Source organism: Palaemon carinicauda, chromosome 6 (genome assembly GCF_036898095.1).
Source record: "Palaemon carinicauda isolate YSFRI2023 chromosome 6, ASM3689809v2, whole genome shotgun sequence".
In the NCBI taxonomy this organism is placed as follows: domain Eukaryota; kingdom Metazoa; phylum Arthropoda; class Malacostraca; order Decapoda; family Palaemonidae; genus Palaemon; species Palaemon carinicauda.
The window spans coordinates 7,023,392-7,035,911 of NC_090730.1; the positions used below are offsets into that span (position 1 = coordinate 7,023,392).

Sequence of the window (12,520 nt, forward strand, 5' to 3'; positions counted from 1 at the left end):
TTGTATCCAGAAGTTCATGACACAGTAAGTTATAATGGTATAATGTAAGAACTAATGCATAAAAAAGGGATTATATTGGCAGTTTCAGATGAAGTTTGATGTTTATATTGGTTATTTTATCCCTCAGTATCAAAAACTTGAACATGGTTATTTTGGCTCTGACATCAATAATTACAGAAGGGAAATTTGACTTAGAACATTCTTCTGACTATCCTTTACAATTTAGATCTTCCCGGACAGTTTCATCCTGTTCGTAATACTAGGTATGCAGTTAATTCTAATAGTCAGGCCTTCTCAATCATGAGGATCAATACTATACAGTACTCTAGAAGTTTTATTCCAGCTGTGACCAAGTTGTCAAATGATCTAATTAGGTAGTTGAATCAATAGAACTTCAAAAGTTCAAACTTGCAGCAAATGTTATGTTGAACAGGCTTACACAAGTCCTTTTACAGTTTATGTATCAAATAGAACTTCATTTTAATTCACTTGATAAAATTATTCTTTATATGTTGGATTGATATTTTTGAGTTGTTTGTAATCTAGTTTTGCTTTTTGGTCAAAATACAAAACTTTCTATTCTTAACTGAAGGTTTTGCTTATATACTTACGTTTTTGGGGGGAAGCGTCTCTTCTTATCTGTCTCTGGATGTTCCAGATTGTGTTGAGTTTTGTCTTTAAAAGCACTCTGTAGTGTTTACTCAAACAAATATGGTATTCTTCTCATTCAAATTATGTACACATTTGTTGCCTTTTATATAGTTCCTTATGTAAATAGTTGTGCTTGCTCATCCATCAAGTTTTCTTAAAAGAAATTCGTGTAAAACCTTTGATGTCTTCTAATGATTTGTTCTGTACTGTATGTGCATCGCTGTATTTTTTTTAGTGTATCCAAGTACTGTAGTATTTCCTATACCAAGGGAAGGTGGTTCATTTCCAAATAATAACAGTGTTTTGTATCATCAAGATGATTTAACATTTAAAAAAAAAATACTAAATTACCTTTCATGCAATGCAGAATACCAGCGTCCCTCAGATCCCTCATCTTTTACAAATGCCTCCCTCCTTTTACATTTTACTTTATAAAGATTTTTTTTTTTATGAATTTTAAATTTTACCTAAATCCTTTACAAAATTTACTTGCAGAACTCATTTGGAAGACTAAAGCATCACTAATTTTTTTTTTACAGAATAATTTTGTTAGTGGTAGAGTGTTTTCATTTAGTAGTTACAAAATATCCTTACTGAATGCTAGTAGGTTTTGTTTTTCCTTTCTATACTTTTAATTTTTTAAATTTTCTAGCTATACATTATATGAAACTGGTAGTAAAGCCACCTAACAGTTTACTTAGGACGCTTCTAATCCATTGCTTTCAGTACACAACAGTATACAGTACTGTAGTATCAAAATAACTTTTCATGAATAATACCTGAAGTTATGTTGACTAATTTTATTGTTTTGATTGTAAAATTAACAACAACAAAAACATCTGCCATATTAGATGGCATATAAATACCACCCCCTATTTTATCAAAGTACTGTATATTAAAAAGAGTATTTTTAGTATATTCCTAGAATAGGACTGCATAAATCTTGTGATCCATAGGAAGAGTTTAATCATCTACTTATTGCATTACTAAAATTCTTTTTTGTTTCTGTATATTAACCAATGAAGGCAATTTTAATTTATCCTTTAATTGGTATTTTAGACATAAAGGTAACTTCCAGAGGTTACATCATGGTGGATTTTAAGAAGCATGTTCTAGAGTGGTGACTCCTTGCCCTGGATTAGTTGAATAATTATGGTTTTATCAGGGGAGCAAGGATGTTCCCCCCTTCCCCAATGATACCAAATCTAGTAAGGTATTGATGCAAAAGATAAGTAGTCAGGATTGCTTTCTTATCCTTTTAAATTTTCATCAATAATATATCCTGCATTTTATAGATGTAACCTGCTCTAAATTTCACAGCTCTTCGGTATGGGTTTGGTTTTGTTTCCATAATTGTGGCCAATTTAGATTGTCAACAATTGATCTTTTTATTAGGTTAAAATATTATAGATTCTCTCTCTCTCTCTCTCTCTCTTAATTCAAATTCAGTAAGTGTGCTTTTAATTATATCTTTCATCTAATTATGGTTGTTGATTCAACTTTCATGTACATATATTTGAAACCTCCTGGGATGGTAATATTAATTTCGGCTATTTTAATCATTCTCCTCTTTCACGTAGGATTACAGGATTTCAAATTTTTAAGATTAGGTAGTGATTCATAGGATACTTTCTTATATTGCATATACTTACAAAGGACAAGTTTTCCAAGGGTAATTTTGTTTGTTAAAGTGTAACTCCCAAGTCATGAAATTTCAGCAAAACTAAGTTAGTTTTAGAATAGAAACATCGTGGACTTGTTCGTAAAAGTGATTGCTGAGAGCCATTTTTGAAGTAGTTTAGAATATGATTTGTTTATTCAATTCTCATTTTAAAATAATTTTTTTTTTCTGTAACCCTCCAAAGCCAAATGCTTCAGGATATCAGATAATTTTGTCTTCCTCCTAAAAGCAGAGGATGTACTTCTGAACGTTAGCTGTAAACTACAGTATCAAGGATTGTTCCAATAGTAGCATTTAGTTGTTAGGACAGTAGTTTGGTTCATGAGTCTGGTAACACAATTTTAATTTAGGCTGTACCACTCTATAATGAATATATGGTTTAATTACATAGCGATTGAATCTTTCGTTTGTGTGACCTACCTTTATATTTACGCAAAAATATGGAGTCTCGAGTCTTATTTATTGCATAATTTGTTTGTGTGTATTTGATAACAGGATTTGTGAGTTTTTATTTTCACCAAGGGAATCATCATTTTTAAATGGATATATTTTCATGACCTGTTTGCTAGTGCCTGAACATTTTTGGGAAATGTGTTTTTTTCATAGTGCTTTTCTTTCAAATATAACTATGGTATATGAGCATGATCTGAATTTCCATAATAATGAACAGCATTTTGTTGGATTTTCTGAAAATTGTTTATGCATGCAAATACATTATTAAATATTGAATGCTGTTGTGACTTATTCACATGGCATGCTAGTTAGATTGAGATTCTTTCAATAGATTTTTTTTGTACTTTTAAGGTTCTTATTGCTTGAGAGAGTTATAAATTATGCAATGATATCTAAAGGTAGACAGTCTTGTTAGGTAAATTAAGGATAGCCTTGATATACTGTATTTTACTTATATCATAATTTATTATTAGTTCTACAGAAAAAAATGTGTCACTTACTCTTGTGGGAGGGATTTTGTATTAAAATATAGTAGAGTGAATTTTTTCCTTTCTTTTGATCATTACGCCGTACATTTCCTTACTCTCTTAACCAATGTATATGGTAATAAAATGCTATACAGCATTAGTTAAATGTTATTCTATTTACTTAGGTAAAGGGTATTTTTTTGAAATACTACTATTTAGTCATACTCAAAATCAAATATTTCCTTATTATTTAATGTTATGGTTTTTAGTCTTTGTTTATTCAATTTCCATTTGTTGCTAGATTTGGAAACGGTGTAAATGTTGAGGGAATGTATGGCAAGACTTGTATTGATCACTTATTTAAAATGATTTTACAAATTAGGAAAGATTTACTAAGGTCATTATATAATTGCAATTATTTTCATGGTTCTTACCTCTGCAGTGCAAATCTCAACATGGCAGTCTAGTGTTTCATTAAGTGTTTGTATTAAAATAAATTTAACGACCATACACATTTAAGAGGGTGTTACTATTATTACATTAGTCAGTTTATATATAGTTGATTAATGATGGTTTCTTGTCTTGAGGTATTTTTTGTATTGGGTATTGTCAACAGAGCATCTCACACATAGCATAAAGCATAGTAGCGTAGGTTCCTAGTAGTATCCTTCCATCCTACAGCTACATTTCTTTATACCTGTTCACTTTCATATATCTCTTTTTATCCGATATTTCCTGCATTGCTACTTCTTAACTAGTACAATTTCTTGCAGACAAATGATTAAATTGACAGATTTTATGATTTTTATCCAGAATCTTTTATAGTAAAATCTTCAAGAACCATGGGAAATTCAATGTAGTTCTTTGAAATGTTGAGTTCATCAGTCATCTTTGCAAAAATATGCTACTTATTGTAGATGGTAATAAAGGTCCCTTTAGTATCAGCCATATTGCTTTCTGTCTTTTGCTTCTCAACCATTATCTTTAAACTCTACTACCATACTACTCTTTCTCATAAAAAAAAAAAAAAATCTTAGGCAACCCTTATGGAAGGCAAGAGAGAAGACTCAGTTTTGTTTAACTAATTATTATAACTATCTTCCACCTATATTTAGCAGTTTGCCATGAGGGTCCATGGTGGATTCTTGCCATAAAAGATATCATATAGTTTCTTTCTTATTTTTCCCTAATAGCCAGGCAACCCAGAGCGAGTGGTCTAGGTTTGATTTATGAAATGTAAAACTCAAGGTCTTGATCAGTAATCCATAGTCTCCTGCTATAAGCTATTTGTAAATGTTAGACACCTACAGGATTATTATCACTAACTATTGTTTTTAAATGCAGGTTCTGTGACTTCAAATGAATGTCAAGTGGGTCCTGGAGAGTCAGATTCTGGAATCTCTACCCATTTTGATTGTCACTCCTCCTCCTCGCTGGAAGTTGGGGGAGTTACAAGCCACGAGTGGCATTACCACTCTTCTCCTCCAGCCCAGCACCGACGCTATTCTCACCAACCTGGTAAGTACAGAACCCAGCAGACCTGTTTTCAATATGGTCAGTAATCATCATCATCTCCCCCTATGCCTATTGACACACAAGGGCCTTGGTTAGATTTTGCCAGTTGTGTCTGTCTTGAGCTTTTAATTCAATTCATCAAGACATCATAAAAACATCACCAGTGGTATTCATTTAATTCTTCTCTACGAGTATTTTTGCTTGCATAAGGACTTTGTTCCTTATTGGAGCACCACTGGGTCTGTAGAATTTTGCTTTCCTAAATATGGTGCTGCTTGGCATGTAATAGTAATATAGTATTAATACTAACTCTATTATTCAAGGAATAATTACAAGAATTTTTCCTTCATTTTACAGAATCAAGGCCACGACCACCTTTTCCTCATGGAATCCCTGTTTTACCACCTATTCCAACAGCAGGTGAGTATTTTTATTAAGGTTTTATTTTTACTTTATATCGTGATGCGCTACACCCTCATCAGTTTTATTTCTGTATGTAAAAAAATAATAGAACGATTTACATACAGCTTTGATGCTAAAGTGTATCGCTGGATTGTTTTTTCATTACACAAGTTTTATAAGTTGCCTTGAATATAAAGATCTATGCATCGGATAGTTATTTCCACTAATAAGTTCATTAGTGGTGATTGTGGGATGAAACGTGCATTGTCACCATAATCTAAATGCTCTTTAAGAGTTGTACCCAATTCTTTGGGGTAAATTTTAAAAACAACTTTTAAATTTTCACTTCACACATTGTAAACACAAGAGTTAACTTCAAAGAATGTTATTGAAATTGGTTAGTTAAATATTCTGTTTATATTTATATACTATTGATATGTCGCTGTTTTTATATTGGTTTGCCATATTATACACTAAATACTAAAATGAAAGTACACTATAATACAATTTTCTTATTTTGTTACATTTCCGATACTGTATCTACCTGAGAGTACTTTCTGTTTTTGTCTTGGAAATAGTTATGGTAAAGTTGATAACAGCATATTCCTTAGGTGTGGCTAGGAAGTATGTGGTAGTCCAAAATTATAGGTATATATAAATGGTTTTAGTAAAGGGTATTGTAATTTTTGAGTTTTCGTTGGTGTCAAGGAAGTTTGTTCATTTTAGAAAGAAATCAAAATAAGTTTTCCAAAAACTTGCTAGAAAGTTGCCCTACTTTTAAATTTGACATTATGCACTATTACAAATTTTTTCAATCTTTACTTATTGGTCATAAGACTTGTTGCTAAAGTTATAATGGTTAATAGCATGTTCTAAGAATTTATGTCATTAAGGAACATGATTATTTTTATTGTTGACAGGAATTAATAGCCTAAAGTTTTGTATTTTATTTGTAGTGATTTTCCAGTGAGCATTTGTTTTTAGGTTTATAGAAGTACTTTTTTGGTTGCAACTTTTAGGGAAGCAATGAATAACACATTTTGACAAATAGGGCCAGCTTGTTTTACAGTAACCATCAGATTGAATGATTTATTTGAAGATAGGAAATGCTGTGTATTAGTTGAATTGTTAATGTAATATATCATTTGATTTGATTACGCTTATACCTATTTATAACTTTCTGTTGACAATGTATAACTTGTGTAGCTCTGAATAGTTATCCAGTTCAATCAGTGATTATTTTTTTCATTTTTCAATCATGCATTTACTTGAATTTTTTAATTATACAAAAAATGTTTACAAAATTCTAAAATAGGACCTCTCTGCCTACATTAGTTTTGTGTAAATGACTGGGTCAGGTTTAAGATTTTTTTAGTTATTGCAGTTTTTAAATGATAAAGTGTAAATTGGTGCATATTTTTAATTACTGACTTACAACTTTCTTCATTTAATGAATAGAGACATCTCTATGAATCATTTGTTTAAAGTTTCACAAATGTTTTGATGGGTTGTGTGTTCTTGCTGATCTCTTTTTATAGTACTTTGGATTTCTGTGCTTGAATTTTTTATCGAATTACATGTATGAAGGTAATTGACAACACAAGCTGTTGTGTGGTTTACCTTTCATGCCATTTGCAAACATTTCCTATGAATATTTCCAAAGCAAAGCGAAGCTATAGCCATCAAGAACATTTTCCAGTAGGAATAGTTAGTTATTTCAATGAATCTCCCTTGATGTTCACATTGCTTTTGTCTCTGGAATCTTGCAATGTCAATGTTATCCCTTAAACTACAGAAATTTCCTGTTTTCTTTCCTTCTCATATGTTAAAGCCTTTTATAAGTAATGAGACTTATCAGTGTCTAGCAAAATAACATGATGCGCTTGTCATATCGCTCTTCAGTCTAAACATTGTTTTTGGAATGAAAGGGTATGTCTTCTCCGGATTTGCTAGCCTTTCCTACATTGTTGTACATGATCATGGTCATGATCTTTATCTTGTTCCAGGAACAATTTTCTATTTCAGATAATGATCTTTATCCTCTTCCAGGAACATTTTTCTATTTCAGATAATCTTGTGAGGAATGTGTAGATCTTACTCTGTCTTTTGAAATATGTTTCAAGGTTGTTGAACAGATTAAAGTTCAAAGCTTAAACGAAGGCTTTCTTTTAGTTCAGGGGAAATCCGGAGAAGACTAGGCTGTTTGGTTATAGAAGGAATGATGGCAATAATGCTACAGCCTAATGAGTCTAGTTTTGATATTCATGAGCTTAATAATTGTGAACTTGAATCTTTATATAATTTTTATATAATTTTCTCCAAGAATAGAGTACTTTTTTCCTTTTTCATGTTTTTCAAAACATGTTGTTTTTATTTCATAACAAAGGTATGTCAGTTTTACTTACCTATAAAAAAGATTTCTGATGAAGCAAATTGTTTATTTTCTCTCTTGCAGTTTGGCAACTTCAGATCTCCATATTACAGATAATTCAATTTAAAGGTTATATTTAATATATTCTAAATAATAATGAGCTTACAGCTAGGTCAGCAATTTTGATAGATCTCCATGTACAGTAGCTATTTTTCTTAAATGTATTAATTACATCGAAAAATTTTGCTCCAGTACTGTACTTAGTTCATTGACATAACTTACATGGTTGGTCACTAAACTATTTAGATACAAATTTAGCCCATAATCATGATAGCTGTGCTAAATCTGTTGCGATAGTTTAATTTCATTTATAGGAATTAGCGAATAATTCATGGACATACATTGGCCAAGAATGTTTCGTGTGTACCATGTGCATTTTGTGTTACAATGCATATTTATTAAGATAAACTTGTGCCAGCTGTGAGAAATAATTCTGAACTGTATTAATTTCAGTGTAAAGTATAATGACTTTGATATTTAGAGCTACTCATTCACTTAGGTGTCTTTACTTTTAACCTGATACGAGAAATAACCAATGTATGTTATTTATTAAAAATCTTTTCCCTAGCCCAGAAGAGGTTCATGTTCAACAATATGCGGCAACATTGTAAGCATTTACTTTGGTCTTCCTGGTCTTCCCTTTATGATGTAATGTGAAACTACAATACTCACAGAAGCATGCTTTTACCTAATTGTTACGGGTCCATACGCTAATATTTCATAGTCCTTAAATTATCAGGAGTGTGAAGTATGATTTATATAACATTTATATACATTATTCATGTAAATATATTGTACAAATAAATTCATATCAGTAATTTTTGAAGTGCTTCATGAAATTCTTGTATTCAAATGATTGCTGTTGAATAACATACACTATAGTTATCCTTTAGTTTGACCATACTAGCCCTTTGAAATATATTTAGCTTGGGCTTACATATGATAGTGTTAGAAATAATTACTTTACTCCACTCAATAGTTCATAATAACATTTTATTTGTGAAATGATGATTTTATTGCCAACTATCTCTAAAAAAAAATATCTTGGGAATATCTTTTGAAGTTCATACATTAACTGAAACAGGGAGAAAGGTGTGAGGTGCTGCTATTGTCTGAGCCATTTCAATATTTGTCCACCTAATGGACAACAATGTAAATTGATTGCACAAACTTTTCAAGATATTTTAAGTAAAACTAGAGAGTTGAGATATTAGTTTACATATTAACAACACTTCTATAACAATTGCTCTATAAAGCTTATTCAGATGTAGGTTCAAGTACAAAATAGGAAATTAATGTGGATGTTATGTTCAGTTGTGTATTTACATTCATAATTGTAACTACATACAGTAATAACACCATAAAAAGGCCACATCTTAAACCATTAAAATAGTAATTAGCTTTGAATTTTTAAAGTAATTTTGATATAAATGTCTTGCATTGTTTAAAAAAAAACACTGGCAGTACTACTATATTTCCATAGATTGGCCAGATTATGATTACTGTAATATGCTTCCTCCTCTAAATGTTAATGTATTCAAATGCATATCAGATATGGCAAAGAATAATGCTTATCTAAGAAATATACTACAGTATTATAATAGGATATAATGCTGTGTAATTCTTTAATGGCGAAATTTATAATAGAAAAAAAAAAAATATTGTAAATAATATATAAAATTTCAAACATATTTATTGAAACCAAAAGGTAATATTCTAACCATAAACAAATTACAGTACAGTATACAGAAAGCGGGCATAAAGCCATATTTGAGATCCGCAACCACACAATTGGAGTTAAGAGGGCAGAGTTTTTCCAATCTTTAAAGGTTCATCTGATTTTTTTAAGTTTTTCATGTCTATGAAGCAAAGTTGTTCATAGTACTCGAAACCTATAATTGTATGCAGGTGAAATAGGCTCGTATAATTATCTTAACGAAGCTAAAATATTCTAAGTAAAGCATTGAGAATTTAACAAGTGTTGCCGTAACCAGCGATGTTGAGCTCTTGTGTGATACATTAGTGCACAGTGGATTGGATGGGTTTTGAAACTTTTATGCAATGAAGTTTTTGTGAAGCACCTCAAATTAAAATAATTTTCTTTAAATCTTGAATCTAAATGTGATTTCAATGCTCGGTGAACAATCGGTGTTTAGTTTACAATGGTCAGAGTACTTCTTGGTGCAGTATTTAGGTTCAACTATTGAATCTTGCACTATAGTTTCAAAGCAATTCTGGTTTATGTTTTTAAAGTATTTTTGGAATTATATTTTGCTGTCTTCCACTTTTGTTAACCTTCCCCATTGTATTTATTGAGTGACAGATCAGTGAATATTTCTACCAAACTCTGACATTTGTTAGAGTTAATCACATAATTCCTGTTGTTTATCTTATTAATATTTATTTATTTGAGTTATTTGCCAAGTACTGTACTCATATTTTACTTATCTGTTACTAGACTCACTAGCTCCCTACTCTGACCAATTTACATGTGGAATTCCAAGCTGAGGGTAATTTTATGTGGTGATGATTGTCCTCAAGTATGATTTTGAAACACGAAACCCATTTCATGCATTACTTCACATTCTCAGTAAAATAAGAATTATTTGTGATAAGGTATTTGTGACACTAGAATTATTTGAAATATCAAAGTAAAGTTAGGTTTCAAGACAATATTTTTGAGAATTACTTTTCAATTTGACATATGAATAACCTATAACTTCAAGAAATGTAAGTGATAACAAGTGTTTTCAAGTAATGCTGGAATTGGCAAAAAGTAGTTTGAAAGGTTATTTGGTTGTGATCAGTCTTATTTGGGTCTATATTAATTCTCATTGCCATATTCATCAGTGATGAGTATGCAGTATACTTGTTCCTTTTAGGGAAGAAAGAGGCGATGGACCTCGGCATTGCCAACCAAAGCTTGAAAAACAAATAGCATCTTAAATTTCAATGACTGTGGTTGAAATTGTCTTGATTCTTCATGAAGTAATAATAATAACAATATTATGATGTAGGAAAGAGGGTTGGGTTATGGAAAAATTTCATGAAATAAAAGGAAATATATGTAATTTGTAATTTAAAAAAGGAGTTGGACAGAGTATCAAAGACTTGGGAAAATATATCAGGGCAAAAAATGAAAGAATGAAGGTTATTTTTAAAATTTAATACGATGTATGACGCAGTGCCACTGAAGTTTTAAGAATGGGACTATCAATTTATGTCAGCTTGAGGGACCTCTCATATAACTTTGTGCTCCATTCAATTTGACCCTAGACTAACATTGCTTGAAAAAGAGGAATTATTTTGATTTTACCAAACAAAACTGCAAACTAGACAAGTTTAAAGTGAGGTGATACCATTTAATTAAGCATTTTTATTTCTTAAAGTAATAAATTACAAAGTAAATATTCTGTAGCCAGTAGGTGAGGAAATCAATTTTTATTTGAAACTTATTAAGTATTTCTTACAAGTATGGTCCTAGGAATGGATATATGAGTAGTGAGATCATTATCACAAATGCTTGGGATGGGCAATATTAGATAGCATTCAGAAGAGATATTTGATTAACACACTAATTGGAAACTTGTTATGGCACATAAAATGTCCTCATGAGAATCTTGAGATCCATTATCCATTCAGTAACAGCAAAATCTAAGATGATTATTTTCATCTTAAAATTTTTACAAGGAAATATAGGATACTGTATTAGGAACAGTGTTGCAAGTAACATGATCTTTTATGGTGTTTTTTTTATAGTAACTAAAGACCCAAACCAGGATGACAGCAGTACTAGTTTACATTTATTCGTTTATAAGGTTTTGGTCAAGTGACAGTGGGTTAAAAAGATTTGCAATGAGAAATAGTATGTGCTAATGTAATAGTGAAATTGGTGTATTTACACAGTGAATAGTTTATTTTAACAGGTAAAACATCCAAGTTGTGAATATTGTGTATCCAACTGTTTAATTTTTGTATACCCCTATCATTGTTCATGAGTATAATTACTTCAGTTTAATGTACCCTTCATGGTTCCTAGCCATTGCAAATGAACTTTGTTTCCCTTCAATGGATCGTAATGTTTGGCTACATGATGGTATTTTTGCCATACACATGCATACTATATCTATACATAAGGTTATGTCTCTAGTTCCATACTTATCAATTCTGGATGTGAAACAGGGTGTGATTTTATCAAACATTATAAGTGTTACGACAGAAAGCAAGCAACAACATTCATATTACATACATGCATTGGTGAAATACCATCTTTCGTAATACTGTAATATTTATCATGGCTTTCACATGAATTTCTGTTAACATGTTCATTATTCTGTTAACATGTTCATTATTTTGTACAAAAAATAAAATGTTTTCAAATCATTTCATTAGCTGTTGCAAACTTGAATCAATTTTAATTTTTAAGAGGTGGTTCATGTAGGGAGAACTTGTAGTTAGACGAGAACTATTAGCATATTAATTATAAAAGGGAAATTAATTTCTCTGTAGTACTCACTGTAGTGTTCATTATAGTATAAAATTATATTATCTATAGTACTTTACTTAATATGTAGTTTATTTCAGTATAATGCACAAAAGGGCCATTTGCAAGTTTAATTCACTATAAGGCAGTTTGAACTTTAAAAGTAAACCTTTAAAGTTAACTTTCAAACTACCTTAATTTGAAATAAACTTTGAAAATACCTGTTTTAGAATATTGCATTTATTAAAAATGAATTAAGTATTAATTATATTAAACTCCAAGAAAGCATGATGCCTATGGAAACCTGCAGTGCTACATTTTGAATAATTTTTTACAAAATGCAGGAAGATTAAAACTCATACAACAAGTAAATTCTGTATACAATAAACTTATTACCCAGTAGTTATTGTTGGTACATATAAATTTTGTGGTGGTGT

The 12,520-nt window shown here is 30.6% G+C and overlaps 1 protein-coding gene across 5 annotated transcripts in view; it reads left to right on the top strand.

The window, feature by feature from the left end:
* Positions 1–12,520, top strand: part of PDZ-GEF (PDZ domain-containing guanine nucleotide exchange factor) — a 120,294-nt gene that overhangs the window by 99,514 nt on the left and 8,260 nt on the right. For 4 of the 5 annotated variants that reach the window (XM_068374942.1, XM_068374946.1, XM_068374945.1 and 1 more), the window contains 3 exons: positions 4,597–4,770; positions 5,125–5,187; positions 8,169–8,207. In XM_068374942.1, the coding sequence (XP_068231043.1) occupies positions 4,597–4,770; positions 5,125–5,187; positions 8,169–8,207 (276 nt within the window). The remainder of the gene's footprint in view (positions 1–4,596; positions 4,771–5,124; positions 5,188–8,168; positions 8,208–12,520) is intronic. The other variant, XM_068374944.1, reaches the window with a different exon arrangement.